At 48.1% G+C, this 20,874-nt stretch overlaps 1 protein-coding gene across 2 annotated transcripts in view; it reads left to right on the forward strand.

Annotated features, from left to right (window-relative positions):
* Positions 1-20,874, forward strand: part of ASTN2 (astrotactin 2) — a 2,581,355-nt gene that overhangs the window by 1,799,175 nt on the left and 761,306 nt on the right. For both annotated transcript variants that reach the window (XM_086921093.1, XM_086921094.1), the window contains exon 13: positions 4,366-4,554. In XM_086921093.1, the coding sequence (XP_086777219.1) occupies positions 4,366-4,554 (189 nt within the window). The remainder of the gene's footprint in view (positions 1-4,365; positions 4,555-20,874) is intronic.

Consider the following 20,874-nt stretch of genomic DNA (forward strand, 5'->3'; position numbering starts at 1 on the left):
TGGGGAAGGCAGATTGTACGTGTGCTAGTAGTAGAGCTGTCTCGTGTTCTCCCTGTGGGGTAGCATAGTGCATCCATGCTACTCGCAGAGCTATTTCTTGTGCTGCCGGGGGGTGGCAGAGTTTGCTGTTGTTATACTTAGGCAGTCTAATGTTCTACAAAGGGGAGTATATTGTGCTTGTGCTGCACAAAGGGCAGTGTAAGCAGCTGCTGAGGCATGGCTAATATGTCAATCCTATGTAAAGTGTGGTGATGCTGGTGGATGACACTGTAGACGGGTTACGTATAGAGCTTTATGTGCATCTGCAATGGATGACAGAGAGTATCAGTGGCATGTGTACAACTGATTATGGTGCTGCCAGTGGTTACCAGAGTGTATTTGTGTTATATGTAGAGCTGTCCATGTTGCTGCCAAAGAGTGGCAATGGATGTCAGTCCAGTGCGACGTCTGTCAATGGTACTACCTATGGGTAATAAAGTGCCATGTGCAAAGATGTATTTAGTGCTGTCATGGGGTGGCAGAGTATGTATCTGCTATGCTGTGCGAACTGTTGGCTATGGTCCAGGAGTGGCAGAGTGTGTCACTGCAATGCTGTGTGAACAGCTGGCTATTGTCCTACTCAGGAGTGGCAGAGTGTGTCACTGCTATGCTGTGTGAACTGCTGGCTATGGTCCTGCTCAGGGGTGGCTGAGTGTGCCACTGCAATGCTGTGTGAACAGCTGGCTATTGTCCTACTCAGGAGTGGCAGAGTGTGTCACTGCTATGCTGTGTGAACAGCTGGCTATTGTCCTACTCAGGAGTGGCAGAGTGTGTCACTGCTATGCTGTGCGAACTGTTGGCTATGGTCCTGCTCAGGAGTGGCTGAGTGTGTCACTGCAATGCTGTGTGAACAGCTGGCTATTGTCCTACTCAGAAGTGGCAGAGTGTGTCACTGCTATGCTGTGTGAACTGCTGGCTATGGTCCTGCTATGGTCCTGCTCAGGGGTGGCTGAGTGTGTCAATGCAATGCTGTGTGAACAGCTGGCTATTGTCCTACTCAGGAGTGGCAGAGTGTGTCACTGCTATGCTGTGTGAACTGCTGGCTATGGTCCTGCTCGGGAGTGGCAGAGTGTGTCACTGCAATGCTGTGTGGACAGCTTGCTATGTACACACAGTATAACACAGCCGGCTATGGTGCTGCTCAAGAGTGGCAGAGAGTGTGTCACTGCTGTGCTGTGTGAACTGCTGGCTATGGTGCTCCTCAGGAGTGGTATAGTATTTTACTGCTGTGTGTAGAGCTGGCTATGGTGCTGCTTAAGGGTGGCAGAGTATGCACTGCTACTGCTGTGCTGTGGACTGCTGGATATGGTGCTGCTCATGGGTGGCAGATTGTGCCACTCCTACTGCTATGCTATGTGAACTGCTGGCTATGGTCCTGCTTAGGAGTGGCAGAGTGTGTCACTGCTATGCTGTGTGAACTGCTGGCAATGGTCCTGCTCAGGGGTGGCAGAGTGTGTCTCTGCTATGCTGTGTGAACTGCTGGCAATGGTCCTGCTCAGGGGTGGCTGAGTGTGTCTCTGCTATGCGGTGCGTACAGCTGGTTATGGTTCTGCTCAGCGGTGGCAGACTGTATCTCTGCTATGCTGTGTGAACTGCTGGCAATGGTCCTGCTCAGGAGTGGCAGAGTGTGTCTCTGCTATGCTGTGTGAACTGCTGGCTATGGTCCTGCTCAGGGGTGGCAAAGTGTGTCACTTCTGTGCCATGTGTACTGCTGGCTGTGGTCCTGCTCAGGGGTGGCTGAGTGTGACTCTGCTATGAGGTGCGTACAGCTGGTTATGGTTCTGCTCAGGGGTGGCAGAGTGTATCTCTGCTATGCTGTGTGAACTGCTGGCTATGGTCCTGCTCAGGGGTGGCAAAGTGTGTCACTCTGTGCCATGTGTACTGCTGGCTATGGTCCTGCTCAGGGGGGGGGGGGGCAGAGTGTGCCTCTGCTATGCTGTGTGTACAGCTGGTTGTGGTGCTACTCCAGTGTGGCAGAGTGTATCCCTGTTGTGCTGTGTGCAGCTGGCTGTGGTGCTGCTCAGGGGTGGCAGAGTGTGTCACTGCTGTGCCGTGTGTACAGCTGGTTATGGTGCTGCTCAGGGGAGGCATAGTGTGTCTAAGAGTGTCTCTCTGCTGTGTGTATAGTTGGCTATGATGCTGCTCAAGGGTGGCAGACAAATGAACAGGGAGAGTTGAGCCAGAGTAGAGCAGAAGGTCTGGCTCGACTCTGAAACGCGTGCCGGACCCAAGCCAAGAAAACATTAGTCACATACAACAAATATCACATAGAAATATGATAAAGTGGCTTTAAAATGTCAAAAAAGTATATTTCCTTAGCATGCTGAAGCGCTTCGCCTTATTACATTACCTTATATGACTGCACTGAGATGCATTTATTAAAAATGATAGTATTTTTAACATAAACTCATAAACATTCAGGGCCCACCACATGATGGGAATGCCACCAGCAAATTAAGAGGCGAGTTAGTTGTCACGTTTACCTTGTATGTGGCGTAGATTCTTGTTAAACAAGAAGCAACATTATAGGCTACAAACGCATATTCAAGGTGGTCTCATCTGTGATAATAATGAATAAATAGGTTCAGTCAAATAAAACATTTGCCTAGGATCAAACTTTTTGGCCAAGGGGAAAACAAGGATTGATCCCAAGTTTTCTGGTTTGCTATTGTTCAGCTCAGCCACTAGATGGGTAGCTCTTTTGCTCTCTTGTTTTACATTAAAGGTCAAAGCTATGTCTTTGAATAGTTGCACATGAGCTATGATCCTAGGTGGGAGGCAGAAACCACCTAAAAGCTCGGCTTGATGTGAGCTACAAGATAAAAGAGGACCTCAAGCTGAGCCAGAGCAAGGCACTTGGCTCGAGCCTGGCTCGAGCTTGCAGTGGTTTGCCCACCTCTGAGCAAAGGTGTGCACATGCAGATAAGTAATATTGGCATGCAGGCTATGATACTCGAAGGATGCTGTGGTCCAGAGCCGCGCTCCTTTTTGCTGGACATCATGTTTGAGTATTTCAGGTCCTTTTGACATACCGACCACCTGTCTATGAGGTACATGGCAGTTTCCTCAATAGATACAACCGTAGTGCTGCTTGTTAGGGGGGAGAGACCACACAGAATGGCACTCAAGTTTTGCTCTTAAAGTATATAACTGAAACTGGATGATCGGACAATGGTTCTACTCATTATGAATATTTCAGTATTTAGGAAATTGCTGGGTGTAGTGAATTTTTAGATCAAAACATCATTATTTTCCTCTCGTGAGATATTGTGCCCGTTCTAGCATTCAGTGAATGTTAGTGTCGTCTCACGTAAAGACCCTGTTCTGTGCTTACTTTCAGTGTCAACCTATATGTGTCACTCTTGTTCAAAACATGTCTGTGATGTGCCAAGGTCATTTTTTTACCATGTATAGTACTGGGTTAGAGCAGGAGATATTAGGAAGAAAGGATGTCAGTGGTGGTCCCTCAATCGACAGCCTTTCGGTCTCACCTCCGCATTACAGTGCTGGTGGGACCCTTGTCTGTCAGGGGATAGACTGCCGCCTCCGCCAGGATCTGACATCCCGATAAGGCAGCGGTCAGAATCGTGATCCCGAATGGAGGCGATGTCGAGGCAGGCACCGCCATCTGGATTACGATGTCTCTTTCCGACAGCCTTTTCATGGCGGTCCGACCATCAAGAAAAGGATGAAGGAAAGGGACTTTAGGGGCCCCAGACAGGGGCCTTGTCCCTTGTGGGTCTCTACATAGTGGCCCAGGGACACATGTAGTGCCCCCACTCACCTTCATGCACCGTGTACCATTCACCAAATAGTGTATGGCACACGGTGCATGGATATGCACAAAATGCTCTTTTACACTGCGGCTTGTGCTGCAGCTCTTTTCCTGGGCCACAGCACAAGCCACTGTGTTAGGGAGCACTTCCTGACTGCCAGCACGGCAGTCGCATCAAAATGCGGCGGTCGGCCCACTGACTGCTTGTCGTGCGGCCTCCAGACCGCCGCGACAGTGGTCTGAGGTCTGACCGCTGACATCAAAATAAGGCCAATAATCCTTACAGTCATGAAGAGGAAGCTGCCCTGTACCTTCAAATACTTTGCCAGAAGTCACTGCGTTGCAACCCAGTTTCGTACAATTCCCATAGATCAGGTCATATATTTAGAGTCCACTCCAACTTCTGACCTTCAAGAACAGATGCCAAAGTCTGTCAGTCTTCTCTGTGACATTCTAGTTTATCACCCACCTGCAATGCATTCCTTATCATTGTCAATCAGATGTGTTTGGTGTCCATTAAGTGATGAGCTGTCTTTTTGTGTGTTTCCTAGCTGTGTAGAAGAGTACAAGCTGGCCCCAGATGGCAAGTCCTGCCTCATGCTGTCTGACATCTGCGAGGGCCCCAAGTGCCTAAAACCAGACTCCAAGCTCAACAATACCCTATTCGGGGAAATGCTGCACGGCTACAACAACAGGACGCAGCAGGTCAACCAAGGACAAGTTTTCCAGATGTCCTTCAGGTAAGCTTTCCAAGGTCTGCCATCCTTCCTGTGCCACTGAATTTTGTGTGGGTCTTTTTGCAGGATGTTTGGCATACAGTTGACTTAGGCTTGCATGTTTCCTCTGGCAGTGTCAAAACCTAATCTGGAACCCAAGTCAAGAGAATCATGTAGGCCCACAAAGTTGAATAGTGAGAATAATGTGTTCTTTGTGTACCTGAAAGGAGTGAAGTGCACCATTTCCCATTTAAGGGCATGACAATAAATGTGTGCTAGTTTTTTAGTACTGCAATTCTTGTCTGAAATATTACATTATTTTTGCCTTTGCACCTGGAGAAAGAAACTATGTAAATAGTATGGATTGTATAGGGAGAACTTAAAAAAATGATTTACTTTGAACTGAGAGCCACATCTGTGATAACCCAGAGGGAGGAGATGGAGGTTGGGGCGGATGGTGTAGGGGTGTGACGTTTTAGTCACACAACTGACTTTAGTGAGGTGTGAAGGCACAGACAATATACAGGAACCTCCAACCATTGCTCCTGCTCACAAAGGGGAAACAGCCTTTACACTGCGGCTCGAACCACACTTAACTGCTTGGACCGAACGCCAAATGTGTCTGTACAATGTATTCCTTTGCCACTCAAGTCCTTACAACGACTTGCCTTAAGGAATGTGTTGTTGGATTGATGTTGGGCGCTTTCCTTACTGTGGCGCAGACTGGAGTTGGCATAGTAAATTATACATTTCCAACTCCAGCGCTCTCCCTAAGGAAAGTCAGTGTACTAACTTGCGTGGTAATGGAATGCATTGTAAAGGCACATTCATTGTTCAGACCATGTTATTGAGGCAGGTATGGTTAACACCTGTGTGGTTCCGCCATACAACCCTCAGAAAGGTGAACTTGACCCATCTCATATCTGGCTTATTATTGGTAGACAATGAGGGGTTTATCATGTAGATCTTCCTCAAAAACAAACGATGAGCAAAAGGAGTGTTCATACATCATCTCAGGATGCGCCTTGCAGGTATGCACACAGTACACACAAATTCTGGCTATGCAAATACAAAACGTAAGATTTAAAATGTATAGAACCCAATAGTAATGCAGTGAAGTATGAATTTGTGAAATCGTTTATTCTGAATAGTTTGCAAAAAGTAATTTTACAAGAAAATTGAGAGGTGCACTCGGTAAAGTCAATAATACAAAGAGTTCATTGATTTTGTAAATCTTCTGTTCTTTCCTTAATGTGTTCTTTATTTTCTTTTAAAACACACAGGCACAGCCAACGCGTTTCATTCCCTTTCGTGCCTTGGGAATTTCGTCAGGGCATGCAAAGAATGATCATTCAAGTTCGATGGTCCAAAGCGTGATCGCACCTGCAAGGCTGGTGCTGAAGGATTAATATTGGTAATATGGTCCCAATGTTCCTGGATAGTGTAGAAGTAACGTTCCAGGCGGGGTATCTGCTCGTAGTACCACAAATTGGCCGCAGTAGTGCGTGGAAAGGAAAACGAGTGTATATCCTGGCCCCCTTAGAGAATCAGTGTAGAGGAGGAGGGGTGGCATACGCCGGTTGACGGGTAGCATCCAAACGAGTTGCAAAAACGTTCTTAGGGTGCGGGACCTGTGATAGGGTCTCTGCAGACCAGATTGCTTCCAGAATTCCACTGGGAGGAGCAGGAGACTGCAGAGACCCTATCACAGGTCCCGCACCCTAAGAACGTTTTTGTAACTCGTTTGGATGCTACCCGTCAACCAGCGTATGCCCCCCCCCCCCCCTCCTCTACACTGATTCTCTAAGGGGGCCAGGATATACGCTCGTTTTCCTTTCCACACACTACTGCGGCCAATTTGTGGTACTACGAGCAGATACCCTGCCTGGAACCTTACTTTTTCACTATCAAGGAACATTGGGACCATATTACCAATATTAATCCTTCAGCACCAGCCTTGCAGGGGCGATCACGCTTCGGACCATCGAACTTGAATGATCATTCTTTGCATGCCCTGTCGAAATTCCGAAGGCACGAAAGGGAATGAAATGCGTTGGCTGTGCCTGTGTATTTTAAAAGAAAATAAAGAACACATTAAAGAAAGAACAGAAGATTTACAAAATCAATGAACTCTTTGTATTATTGACTTTACCGAGTGCACCTCTCAATTTTCTTGTAAAATTGCTTTGACGGACATTCTTGGCGGCGGATGGTGAGAGTGGTTGCACCATTAGATATCTGGAAACAGAAAAAGTTGATGTGCTAAACCTTGGTTTGCTGCTGTGTGCTTTGGTTAGTTTGCAAAAAGTACTTGACTTCATCTGAAGCATCATTGGTATTTCCATAAGAAAGTGTTCATGTCAATAACCGGAAGTGGAGGGGTGCAGATGCAGTTCATTCCTGCTGCTCACTTTGGTCTGTTTATCTCTTGTCTTCCACAAAAACTTCTTCCGGGTCTAACTCGAGGGGGGTAAATGTAATCAATTCAATTCAATTTCAATTCAAAACTTTATTTCGGTTTTTTTCTAAGCCATAAAAGTGCATAATAAAAGTACATCACATTAGAATTTCAAATCATCGTCACAGCAAACGATTTTTGATAACTAACTAGGCCCTATGTCATGAATGGGGGAAAGACTTACACAATTCATCAGAAATTTCTAAAATCGTTAAAATGGAATAAAAAAGTATAACATATTTACATCAGGAAAAATTAGATAAGTCGGGATATACTAAACTTTTAGTTCATACATTCCATTTGTAATTAAAAACTATTACTATTCAGACGAGATTAAAAAATAGAAAAATTACTATTCAACAACCAATCGTTGTTACTACACACAAATTATATGTTAAAAACCTGTGTGCTTCCTCCCCCGAGAGGAGAGGTGGAAAACGTCACCTTTCTTGCAGCCTGAACCCCCAACATACCATTCTGATTGGCCCATGTCATACACCAAAGAGGGTGGAACCACTCCATCCACGTCCATGCTGTGCTGGACCGTGCAGGCATGCATTGCTCCATCCTTGTTTCTGGTTAAGAGTTTTCATTCAACCGGGAGTGCAGGAACTTTTAGTGGAATGGGTGCCATGTCACCATGTCAGCAGTTCAGGGATGCGAGGGGGTCTTTGCACCCCAATTATGGCAGTCTTTACTACCAGACAACAACCACAATAGTTTAGAAAAAGGGTCCAAGGGATATATAGTTTAGAGACCCACACCTGATTATATCCCCAGATCCTACTCAATGTATAACACAAGAAACACAGGGGGTCTACCAGCTGAATATTAGAGCTGCACTGTCAACTTGACAGTGCAGCTCTAATATTCAGCTGGTAGACCCCCTGTGTTTCTTGTCTTTACTACCAAACTTGGGCAGCGGAATCTTTCTCCTTGCTTGACTTGGGGCACACGGTAGACTTGCTAAAACACTGTTTTTTATTATGTGCAGTCAGGTTTACGGAAATGGCCTCTGACTGTCCCTTGTATTGTATGCGGAATGCAAGGGGTGGAATATGCGTCTTTCTGCTCGGGGGCTACCAGAGGAATCATTAGGACTCTGCAACGTTCATGCTCCAACGGAAAGTATTGCCCAAAGGTGCAGTTAGGAATTAGCATACTTTTAATAACAGATTTGAGTTACTGTAATCTTTAATTGTAATGGTGTTAGCAATGCCTGCTTTGCAGTTGAGTTCACACAGGCGTACAGTCTTGGTTTTAACTGTAATGAAATAAAAAAAATGAAATTTGCAGAAAGAAATTGGTCTACAGAGTTGCTCTGGTTTTGAAATAGTTATTATTATAAGATTAGTATAAAAAATAATCTTATTTTCCAGACTTTCTTTGTGTAATTGCCTGTCCTTGCACCAGGGTCCTAATGCAAATATTCAATGAAAACTGGATTTTAGCAGATCTCAGTTTCCTGAGCCATAGATAAATGTGGGCATCATCTGCTCACATTGGCACTGCTCAGGCCATCCCCCAGTCCAGGTGCCAAGGAACTGCCAAAGGAAACTGCAAACATCTATGCTCTGTGTAGTTTCCTGGCTTGAAGACACTGAGTGATGTCCAAAGAGCTGCCAGTGCCAGAAAGTCTGGGTCCAAAAATATCTGTTTGCACATCCCTTGCAACTTTCCAAAACCCAGGCTGCCTGTCAGATAAAAGCCGTGGCAAGTCAAAGGTTTCTGGCAGTCAATGGAGCATAGTGCTGCAGAACAAGCAAAATATAGACTTTCAAATCCGCAATGAATTATGGGCCCCAACAGAAACTCGGCAGGAGATGTGACCTTCAGCTACAGCCTCAGACTTTGGAATTGGAGAACCAGGTACGAATTCCAGACTCGGCTCTACATCCTGTGATTCTGGGCAAATCACTTAAAATCCCATGCCAAAAAATGTGCACCATCTGGTTCTCTGGTAAAGCACTCTGGCCAAGTTCACGCTGTAAAAAACTACAAAAAGACGGATGCACCTGCATGGAGAGTTCTATTGTGTGCTCCTAGAAGACTTTAAAGCACTCGTTTCAGAAACGCTGACACAAAATGCCCCCTAGAAGAATAACACACACTTCTCAAAAACAATGACGTGTGCCTTTTCAGGATGCCTTGCGTACAAGTCCTTCCTGGGCCCTCAGCCCATGAGTACGACAGCTCTATGGGTTGCCAAAGCACTGCCCAAGATCACACATTGGTTCTTCATTGCCAGAAGAGAATGTTTCCTTTAGGTTGGGCCTTGCTCTTTATTAACTTGAAGGCTACAGAAAGTTAGATGTGCCAATGATAGATTTAGCTACAGTAGCCTTAAAATGCATCGATTATAGGGATTAAAAAAACCCTACACAGTTATGGTCAGGCACAGAAGGATACTTAATAACCTTGGCTAAAAAGCCATAAAAAGTGAAGTTGACTAATCCTGTAGCACAAGGAGAAAAACCTTATGGGCCTTATTTATGAAGGCCTTGCGCCGCCGGTGCGTCCCTTTTAAAATGGGAAAAAGTGACATATCGGCGGCGCAAGGCCTTCATAAATGAGGCCCCAAAAGGCCCCAAAAGCCTAACAAACAAATTATTAGTGTAAGCAGACATACTGAGGCAGGCTGTGGAGTTTGCAGGAAGGGTTTAGCAAGTCTGAGTTCTGCAATTTCAATATATGCCCTAAGCTCGCACAAAAGACCAGAAGGGTGTGTTTTATAATTGAGGGTGGACTCTTCCAACTGGCTGCACGATTTTGCAGTTCAGGCATTTTTTCCTCTTCTACCTCTGCTCACTTGCCACATTCATGTGGTGCTGCGCTCATTTGTAGACACTTCTGTCTTCACAATGACAAACTTCAGATAGTTAAACATAGTCATGCAGGGTTTTATTTATTGATGTTTTTAGTTGTGTTACTGCAGAACTATCCATCCCTCCACGATCCTTCTAAATCCAAATGACAGTCTAACATATCCACCCCTCAAATTACTTAATATTTCCCTATATTAATTCACCACTAATCATCTATGGTTTCATGTGTAGGGTGCTACTCGCCGAAAAAGCACTTTGACGCCTAATCAGGGCTAGGAAGCCCTATTTACATGCATTTACAATACAATACAATCGCATGCACTCGTTTTCAAACGTAAAGATTATTTAGTAGAGACTTCACTATAAAGTTATTGTCTGACTACCAAATGCTCATGTCCGGCCATATTTACAAGATCTGAACTATATATATATATATATATTGTACATGGTACAAAAAACAGCCAAGGAAATGTGAGTTGCAACTAAGTGAATATTTTGCACTTAGTAATGTTCACACACAGTAAAGGGCTTTGTTCAGACGCAATCGTGAGAATAATAAAATATTTGTCCCTAGCAGCAAAGGTGGAAGTTTTTTTTTAATGGCAGGAAATATTGAAAAAGATTGTTGCTTCTTGCACCTTGAAGTAGTTAAATTGTTGGCTTGTACCAGGGTGGTACCAGGGTATGCAAAGAGGAATAATTTGCTTCTGTTTTGTGAGTCAGTAAATTTCGATGTGGAATTGTGACGGTGCAGTCATAAACCGATCTGTGCATGCGCAAGGTACACTGTTTTGTTTGTCCATTTGTTCTCGTAAACTTAACTTTATGACTCAGCTCTTTAGCATTTACTTTACACCACTTGAGGCTCATTCATAAATGACACTGGGGCCGGATGAGACAGCAGGCCTTATTCTCAGCGGAAGGATAGAAAGAGCACAAAAAGGCCCATCGAGAGAAATAAATTAAATGTGCACTTGAAGGACACACATTACAATACGTTCAATAGGTCAGGCATTTCCATCTCACTGCTTGGGAGATCTGTCATCACAAACTTATGTTGTGGAAAGAGAATGACAGGTTAAAAGAGACAAATACGAATTTATTCATTAAATCAATTTGCCATTTCAGTTGCACATTGCAGTCTGAATCCCTTCTGAATTGCCCGATGACTTCTGACTCAGGCATTCCGACCTCGAAGGGACCATACAATTATTTCAGGCGCGTTTTAAAATAGAATTTACCAATTTTACTAAATATGAAGATTTTTTTTTTTTATAAAACTGAAAAATGGGCCTTATGCAGTAGCACTAACTGTCATTTGCGGCACTCGGTGCATGACTAAGAGTTTGGCGAAGGGCACTCGTTATAATGCGGACGGGTTGTCGTTGTCTGTCACGTTTGTGTTGGAGGAAACCATTCATAAAATTCTAAATCAGACCCTTGATCAGGAGCTGGAGCTATGCACCTCTTTTCCTGGTGGCCCCACACCCCTGCTTTACACCTCCACAGAAGCCCTCAGTCAGGCTTCATGGGGTGGTGAAACAACAGCTGTCATTGCTTTTCCAGGCTCCTCTCAGATGAGGACAAGGCATTACAGCCCGATGACCTGTATATAGGGGCAGACAATCTGGCTGCAGGGAGTGGGTGCATTAACATATGCAGAGTTCTGACAAATTCAGTGAACATCATACTTCTTCACGAAAAGCAATTTATCCTAATTTACCCATCTAAGCGGGTGTAATTAAAAATGTTCTCATCCCTACTGCTGTTTTAACTTCCTTCATTTTAGAACTCTTTCCAATTTTTTTTTTTTGTAAGACTTTATTTGCAGTAGACAATTACACATTACATCATTTGCGTGTATATAGGACATTGTCACGACCTAATCATTCCGATGCTCGTGATACACAGCTATTCAGCCGACAACCTTCCGGTCCGGCAGCAATTAAGAACATGGTGCGTCAAACTTTCCATCAGGGTATACAGAATTAATAGTCTTACTTTTCAATTATTTGTTTTGATTGAAACAGAACTATAGACTCATTAGGAACATTACACAATTTAGTAGAGCTTCAATACACGGACAATCATCTATATCGGTGGGGCTTCACTGATGTACTACGCTGTATTCTTACCCATGAGTCCCCCATGGTCTCTTACCATCACACCCATATCCCTCCCAGCGTCCCTTCCATGGGTATATGTTCATTTCAAAGTTCATTCTCATCATCAGAGCTATCCTCTCCTTCTTCCGGCAAAGGGTCACACAGGTCACCTCTATACTTGTTCCAAGGTAACCAGATCCTTTTCCATTTGCGAGGGTTGGCTCTTATTTTATAGACCGCTCGCTCGGTAATCATCAATTTGGCCATGTGTGTGCACCACTGTGCCAATGTCGGTGTGTCTGCGCCCCCCATTTTTGTGCTATGTCGGGCTTGGCCACCATCGCTCCTATCACCACCCACTGTTGACCCTGTATAGATAGATTTGTCCTCCCCCACACATTCAATAAGCAAACCCTCGGGTCTGGTGTGAGTGAGACTTCCAGTGTTTGTGAAACGGTCCTCATAACTCGCCTCCAGTATTCGCTAATGATCGGACATCCCCAAAGTGTGTGTAGGAGTGTTCCTTCCTCTCCACAACCTCACAAACAATTCGGATGCTGCGCCCTGTGTATTCTATAAAAAGCAGTTCTGGTGTAGTAGACCCTATGTAGTATTTTGAATTGTACTAGACGGAATCGGGCCGATACTCCTGCCTCTCTCGGGGATGCTAGTGCGGCATTCCAGTCCGTTTCATCCATTTCTCCCAACCCCGTCTCCCATTTATCCTGTAATTTAGTTAGTGGGTCCGGTAGATTATTTAACAGTTTTCGATAAGTGAGTGATGTAGCTCCTGTTTGAATATAATCAGTGAGCAGGCGGTCTTCTAATGGAGATGATTCAGGGACTTTGGTCCCCGGCTCTATAGCCGTCATCAATGCGTGTCTGATCTGTATATACCTATATGTCTCAGTGGATCCTAGGTCATATTGTTGCTGTAGGAGTGAGAATGGGATCACACCGTTACTCGTCCATAGGTCTCCTACTGTGAAGATTCCTATATTGTCCCATAGGGTAAATCCTTTGCTATGTCTCAGACATCCCAATGCTTTAGTATCCCACAGGGGTGTGAGTTTGGTTATAACGTCCCCCCATTTTAATCTAGCCTGCGCCTTATACCATAATGTTACCGTGTGCTTTGTCGGGCCTACCAGTTTTGTCAATAGACGTTTGTTATATAGCGGTGCCAATAGGCTGTGTGTTCCTAATTGGGTTCTGTCAGCCATATATGCCGGGTCGTCTTGTGGTGCGTGGATCCACTGGTTTATCACCTTAAGTTGGGACGCCCAGTAATATAACTGTAAATTTGGCAGTGCTATCCCACCGTCGTACCATCCACGGTTAAGTTTTATATGAGCCACTCGAGCCGGGCGCTCTCCCCATAACAAACCCGAAAGGACTGCTGTCACCTTCCTAAAATATGAGGGTGGGACAAGGGTCGGTGTATTCTCCAATATATATAAAAAACGCGGAAGTGCCTTCATTTTGAATAAAGCCGCTCTGCCCAGAAGCGTCAATGGTAGATTCGCCCAGTATCGTGCATCCGCTTTTAATCGAGTGAGTGGAGGTAACAAATGTTGCGTAAAGTAGTGCGAGGCATCTCAGGTTACATAAATGCCTAGATATTTAAACGAGGGGTGTGCAACGGTCAATTGGCATTCGCTGGGTATATGCGGCAGAGGACCCTTCAGTTCATATATAATCGATTTTGACCAATTGATGGTGTAGCCGGAGTAAACACCATGTGCATTACACAGGTCAAGTAATATAGGAATACCTGCAGCTGGATCTGACAAGTATATCAACATATCATCAGCATAAAGGGAGACCCTGTCCTCCCAATTCTCCCCCCAACTTACCCCCTTTAGCAAAGGAGTATCTCTAATGATAGTCGCTAGTGGTTCCAAAACTAACGCAAACAGCAGAGGGGAGAGCGGGCAGCCCTGCCTTGTTCCTCTAGCCAATGGCATGTCACATGAGACGTGGCCATTGGCCTTCACATGTGCTACGGGTTCTGTATATAAGAGTTTTATCCACTCTATAAATTTGGGGCCGAAGTCCATGTGCGCTAGAACTGCGAAAAGGTATGGCCACTCCACTAAATCGAACGCCATCTTGGCGTCCAGCGATAGAATGACCGCTGGTTCTGTCAATAGGGGGGCCCGCGCCAGTGCACCATGGACTCTTCGGAGGTTAAGTGCCGTTTTCCGATGCGGCATAAAGCCGGATTGGTCTGGATGGATCAGGAGGGAAAGGTGGGGCATCAATCTGGTAGCCAACATTTTTGCCAGTATCTTAGCTTCCGCATTGAGTAGCGAGATTGGTCGGTATAAGGTACAGTCTGTTGGAGGCTTACCCGGTTTCAGGATGGCAACTATAGTGGCTAGTCGTTGATCCCGGGGCAGTACCCCCTGCTCCAAACTATCCTTGAACATCGCCAATAATGGCTCACTCAGTGTGTCAGACATCGTTTGATACCATTCAATCGGGATCCCGTTGGGGCCCACTGCTTTTCCTGTGTGAAGTGTGTTAATTGCTGCCTGAACCTCTTGTACTGTCAGGTCTGCCTCCAGTTCATCCACTGCATCTTAGGGCAGGGTTGGGGTGCGAACCGGTTGCAGGGCCAGCGTCGCAGCAGCCTCCGTAACTTCCCTTTCAGGAGTGTATACCTCTTGAAAATGATCTGCGAGGAGATCAATTATTTCCGACGGGTTCGAGTGTAGTGTCCCACTTTGGTCTGCCAATTGTAGTATGGTCTTGCTACCTTCTTTTCTCTTATCTAACCAGGCCAGTAGTTTACTGGCCTTGTCACCTATATCATCTATTCTATTCGCCAGTGCTGTTATATTTTCCATCGTTTGTAGGCGGATATGATCAGTGTGGGCTTGTTGGCTTAGTGTAAGTGTGTGTAGTGGTTCCTCCGTCGGGTGTTCCATGTGGGCTATGTTTGCTACCTCTAGGTCCAATTCTAGGTCCCGCAACTCCTGCTGCTGCATGCACTTATGCCCTGTTATTGCTGTAATGGCATGACCTCTCAAAACTGTTTTGTATGCTTCCCATAGAGTGGTGGGAGAGGACACCGAACCGGTATTCTTGGCAAAGTAGTGTCGGGTCGCCTTTTTTAATTCTTTCCGTACATGTGGTACCTTGATATACCCCGGATAAATTGGATATAGTCTTCTGCGTACCCTCCCCGAGCATGAGATGTTCAGTGTTAGGGGGGAATGATCTGAAACACCCCTGGGCCTAATCTGCACATCACTAATTGTACGTTGACCGTCCCCCAATGTAAGAAAATAGTCTATGCGAGACAGACTATTGTGAGTTGCCGAGTAATAGGTGTATTTCCGGTCCTCAGGGTAAAGGTGCCACCAAATGTCCACCAACCCTTGTGCATCGATGAATTCTTGAAAGCGGGACGGACCAGACGCGTGTGTTTTGGCCGGGTACCTATCCTGCGTGTTATGTGCCACTGCGTTGAAGTCTCCCCCCACCACTAGGTCACCTTCCGGGAGATCTAACAGTAATTTCCCTAACTCAGGTAGAGTGGTCGCGTGCAGCGCCGGTGGAATGTATACCGAGACCACATTAAGTGACTTGCCCTCCCATTGTCCAATCGCCACAGCGAAGCGGCCATTCTCATCGGTTCTCGTGGAATGCAGTATGAAGCGAGATGCCTTTTTCATTAGTATACCCGTTCCACGAGACCCGGAGGTAAAGTCCGAGTGTACCACCATACTGTATCCCCTTCTGTCCATTGCCTTGCTCGACGTTCCCACTAGGTGTGTCTCCTGAAAAAGGATAAGATCTGGATTCAGTCTCTTAATACCCTGTAGGACCAACCCTCTCTTTATCTTATCCCCAAGACCTCTTACATCCCAGGACATCACCTGCAGTGGAGGTATCGGACCTGTGCTCATGTTCTCATGTGGAGAGTAGATTGTAAGTCGCGTGCCATGCACACTTATCAAGTTTCGTCTGTACATTTCAACATCTGCGTGCCATAGCACTCGGTACATGCCCCTATAGTCTTTCAGTTCACCCTGTTGTCTATTAATTCCCTGAGTCAAACAAAACAAAAAACCAACAACCCCCCCCCACACCCTGAACAACCCCCCTCCCTGCCCCCCTGCTATACAGACTCAGAACCGCCCACCCCCCCAACTTAGCAGAGTGCCTGTCCCATTCCCCACACCAAATACTTGCTCGCGGGGGTGAAGAGTCTCCGGAGCCGGCGGCCCCACATACACTCCTTGGAAGTCCTCAGCCCAGTGTCCTGTAGCCGGCCCCCAGGCAGAATGCAAACATAAAAGCAAGATTAGTATGTCCTTTATGAAGATTAGGGTTCCTTGCTGGCGCCTTCTTCCACCGTATCTTCGTCTTGGGAGTTGCCTTCTTCCGTCCTGTGAGACGTCTGTGAGCCCTCCGGGAGTCCCACGTTTTTGTCCTTTTTTGATCTGTTGGATCTACGAGGTTGTGTCGCCGGTCTCTATCCATCGAGCCAGTCTCTCGCAAGTTCAGGAGTGTCAAAGAACCACGTTTTATTGTCTGATACCACTCTCAGCCGCGCCGGAAAAAGCATGGAGTAGGGGATCTCTCTCAGCCTCAGTTCCTTCTTGACCTCCAGGAATGTCCTTCTACGGCGCGCAACTTCGTCCGTATAGTCCGGGAAGAAGGCCAGAGTGGAGTTGAGGATCTTCACCGGAGGGGACACTCTAGCCGCCTGCAAAATGGCGTCCCTGTCCCGGAAGTTGAAAAGACGAGCCAAGATGGGTCTTGGCGTCGCTCCCTGCTTAGGTTTACCCCCCGGCACTCGATGTGCTTTTTCCACAGAGAAAAAGGAAGACAGTCCCTTGGGTTGGAGCTCTTTTTTAATTAGGTCCTCCACGTAGAGATCAGTTGCTCTAACACCTTTGGATTCCGGTACGTCAAGAATTCGTATGTTGTTCCGTCTTGAGCGACCCTCCTGATCGTCCAGCTTTTCACGCAATGTTCTATTCTCTATCGCCAGTTTTTGCATCTCCGTTTGGAGCTCAGAGACGTCCTCCACTAGGGACTTTGTGACCACCTCCATCGATTTCACTTTCTCAGACATTTTCTGGAAGTCGGCACGGATCAAAGTGATCTCAGTAGAGATTGAGCCCACCGTGACCTGCACTTGAGTCAGTGTCTTCATGACATCGTCCAATGTCGTTTTTTGCGTATTCGCCCCTTCCGCCATCTTGCCGGCTGGGGCCGACGGGGAGGATGATGCCCCACCACTGGCAAATCGGTCAATTCGGGTTTGCGTGGTGCCCACTCTTGCGTTCTTTCCAGCCATCCTTGCCCCTTCGTACCCTAGAAGCCTCACAGGGTACTCCGCCCAGTCGTTCGGGGTGTCGCGGGGGTCTGGTGCGTAAGTGGTCAACACCTGTCTCCTTATGTATATATTGATGGCCACCTCCTCCCCGCACGCTCAGTCCTCGATTTATGATTCCTTCAGTGGGTCAGGTGCCGGTGCTATTAGGCCAGAGGTCCCACTCTCCAAAGTCAATCTCGATGGCGAGGCGACGGTGTTCAAAGGCAGTCGACTCGTTGAGTGGTATCCACACGGACCCGAAGACCACCCTCAGAGGCACCCTGATCTACCGACCTCCGGGACCACGCACTCAATTCAGCGAGGACATCGCCGACTTCGTCAGCCCGCACGCCCTCCCCTCCGCTGACTACATCCTCCTGGGGGACTTCAACTTCCACCTGGAGAACAACAACGACTGCAACACCAGCACCCTGCTCGACAACCTCGCCAACCTTGGACTCAAGCAGCTGGTGTCCACCCCCACCCACCTCGCCGGACACACACTCGACGCCATCTTCTCATCCAGCAGAGACATCGCCTTCAGCCACGCCACAGAACTCCACTGGACAGATCACAGATGCATCCACTTCACCTTCAGAAGAACGACGACCCACCACCACCAGCAACAGGTTGCCCGAAGAAGCTGGAACAAGATCACAGCCGACCAGCTTGCCGCCTCCCTGAGCCAGCACCCTCCGGCCAGCTCAGCGAACCCCAGCCAGGCCGCCGACAACCTCACGAAGTGGATTAGCAACTGCGCAGACGAACTCGCCCCACTGAGGACCCCGCCCAGCAGACCCGGCAGTAAGAGAGCCCCATGGTTCACCGACGAACTCATGAGCTCCAAGAAGAACTGCCGAGCCCTCGAGAAAGCCTGGAGAAGGGAACCCACGCCGGACAACAGGACCACCCTCAAGCTCGCCACCCGAAAACACCACCAACTGATCCGCATCGCCAAGAAAATGGCTTTCAAAAACCGACTAGACAACAACGCACACAACTGCAAGGAACTCTTCAACATCGTGAAAGAGCTCTCCAACCCCAACGCCGGAAACAACGACATCACCCCTTCGCAAGACCTCTGCAACTCCCTCGCTTCCTACTTCCACAACAAGATCACGGACATACACGACAGCTTCAGCACTCAACCGACGCACGCCACGGCCGCAGGACCTCCACCCACCACCACCCTCCGCGCCTGGACCCCGGTCAACACCGAAGACACCGTCCACACGATGAACTCCGTCCACTCCGGATCTCCAACCGACCCCTGCCCTCACCACGTCTTCAACAAAGCCGACGTTGTCATCGCACCCCACCTGCGGGACATCATCAACACCTCATTCGACACCGCCACCTTCCCCGAGAGCTGGAAGCACGCCGAACTCAGCGCTCTACTGAAGAAACCTACAGCAGACCCCACCGAACTCAAGAATTACCGCCCCATCTCGCTCCTCCCGTTTCCAGCCAAAGTCATCGAGAAGACCGTCAACAAACAGCTGGCCGCCTTCCTCGAGACGAATGGATCCCTCGACCCATCGCAGTCCGGTTTCCGTGCCAACCACAGCACCGAGACCGCCCTCATCGCCGCCACAGACGACATCCGAGCCCTGATGGACAACGGGGAAACAGCGGCCCTCATCCTCCTAGACCTCTCCGCGGCTTTCGACACGGTCTGCCACCGCACCCTAGTGCAGCGCCTCAGCAACGTCGGAATCCAGGAGAAGGCGCTGGAATGGATCATCTCCTTTCTCGACGGAAGAACACAAAGAGTCCGCCTACCACCGTACAAGTCAGAGGCCACCAAAGTCATCTGCGGCGTCCCTCAAGGATCCTCACTGAGCCCGACTCTCTTCAACGTCTACATGAGCCCCCTCGCGGCCATCGCACGCCAACACAACCTCAACATAATCTCCTACGCCGACGACACCCAGCTGATCCTCTTCCTGACCAACGACCCGCCACCGCCAGAGCCAACCTGCACGAAGGGATGAGAGAGGTAGCCGAGTGGATGACGACGAGCCGCCTGAAGCTGAACACAGATAAGACGGAGGTCCTCATCCTGGGCTCCTCGCCCTCCGCCTGGGACGACTCCTGGTGGCCCCCCACCCTGGGCACCGCACCCAAACCGACGGACCACGCACGCAACCTGGGTTTCATTTTGGACTCCTCCCTCTCCATGACCAGGCAAGTCAACACCGTCTCCTCGTCATGCTTCAACATCCTGCACATGCTGCAGAAGATCTTCTGGTGGATCCCCACAGAGACCAGGAAGACCGTCACCCAGGCCCTCGTCACCAGCCGACTGGACTACGGCAACGCACTCTACGCCGGAACCACCACCAAGACCCAGAAGAGGCTCCAGCGCATCCAGAACGCCTCAGCCAGGCTCATCCTCGACATCCCACGACACAGCCACATCTCCGGACACCTAAGAGACCTGCACTGGCTCCCGGTCAACAAGAGAATCACCTTCCGCCTCCTTACCCACGCACACAAAGCTCTCCACGACCAAGGCCCGAGCTACCTCAACAACCGAATCAACTTCTACGCTCCCAAACGCCACCTCCGATCCGCCAGCCACGCCCTCGCCGCCGTCCCACGCATCCGCAGAGCCACTACAGGAGGAAGGTCCTTCTCCTACCTGGCCGCCAAGACCTGGAACTCCCTCCCGGCCGACCTGCGCCTGACCCAAGACCACCTCTCCTTCAGGAAGAAGCTCAAGACCTGGCTGTTCGAGCAGTAGCGGCACCCCCTCCCCCCCCCCAAGCGCCTCGAGACCCTACGGGTAGGTAGCGCGCTCTATAAATGTCTTTGATTGATTGATTGATGCACAAAGATGGCGGATCAGCCCTTTGTTCTCCTTAGGTTTCGGTTTCACCTGTCTGCCGTCCGGAGGACCTCTCTCCTGATTGCTTGGAGATCGGTTTCTTAAATGTAGTCGAGGCTAACGAAGACAGTTTGAACAAGTCTTGCTACTTCTGAGCTCATGAGCCACTCTTCGGATTGCGGATCGTGCGTTTCCGGTGGGAATGAACCGAGCCTCCCACGTCTCTTGTCGGCCGATAGTTCAGGACATGTCCCGGCTTCTTATGGTCGACCAGGCCTCAGGGTCGTCTCGACGTATGTTCCGTTTCCAATGTCGGACAGACTTCTAAGTCGCTGCCTTGGTTCCCGCCCGGTCCTAGGCTTCAGAACCCTCTGTTGGAGCTTCTTATCCGCACAGATAAGTGGTTGGATATTAGGAGTTGCCGTCCGGTCTACGGAGCTCCTCTTTTAGGCTGCCGCCATGCTCGGCTGCTAGCCACGCCCCCAACTCTTTCCAATTTTCGTATTTTAAAATTCTATGTCCAGATTTTGTTGAGGTGTGCAAAACTGCAGGACCGCAGTCAAGAAATCTAGTTTAAAACGTTTCAATTTATTTAAATTTGGGATTTACCGAATAACTGTCTGTCAAAACCTTGGCCATAAATATGGTCATGATAATTTGCACCATGTGTCTGGACAACTGTTATTTAGAGTCCTGTGCCTCCTTTTTACGTCTTGCTTAACAAGTCTGCACACTTATTGTCACCATTTCTTCAAAATATTCAGAGTGGGCTTTAGGTCCCACCCTAAACA

This window comes from Lissotriton vulgaris, chromosome 5, assembly GCF_964263255.1.
Source record: "Lissotriton vulgaris chromosome 5, aLisVul1.2, whole genome shotgun sequence".
Taxonomy (NCBI): domain Eukaryota; kingdom Metazoa; phylum Chordata; class Amphibia; order Caudata; family Salamandridae; genus Lissotriton; species Lissotriton vulgaris.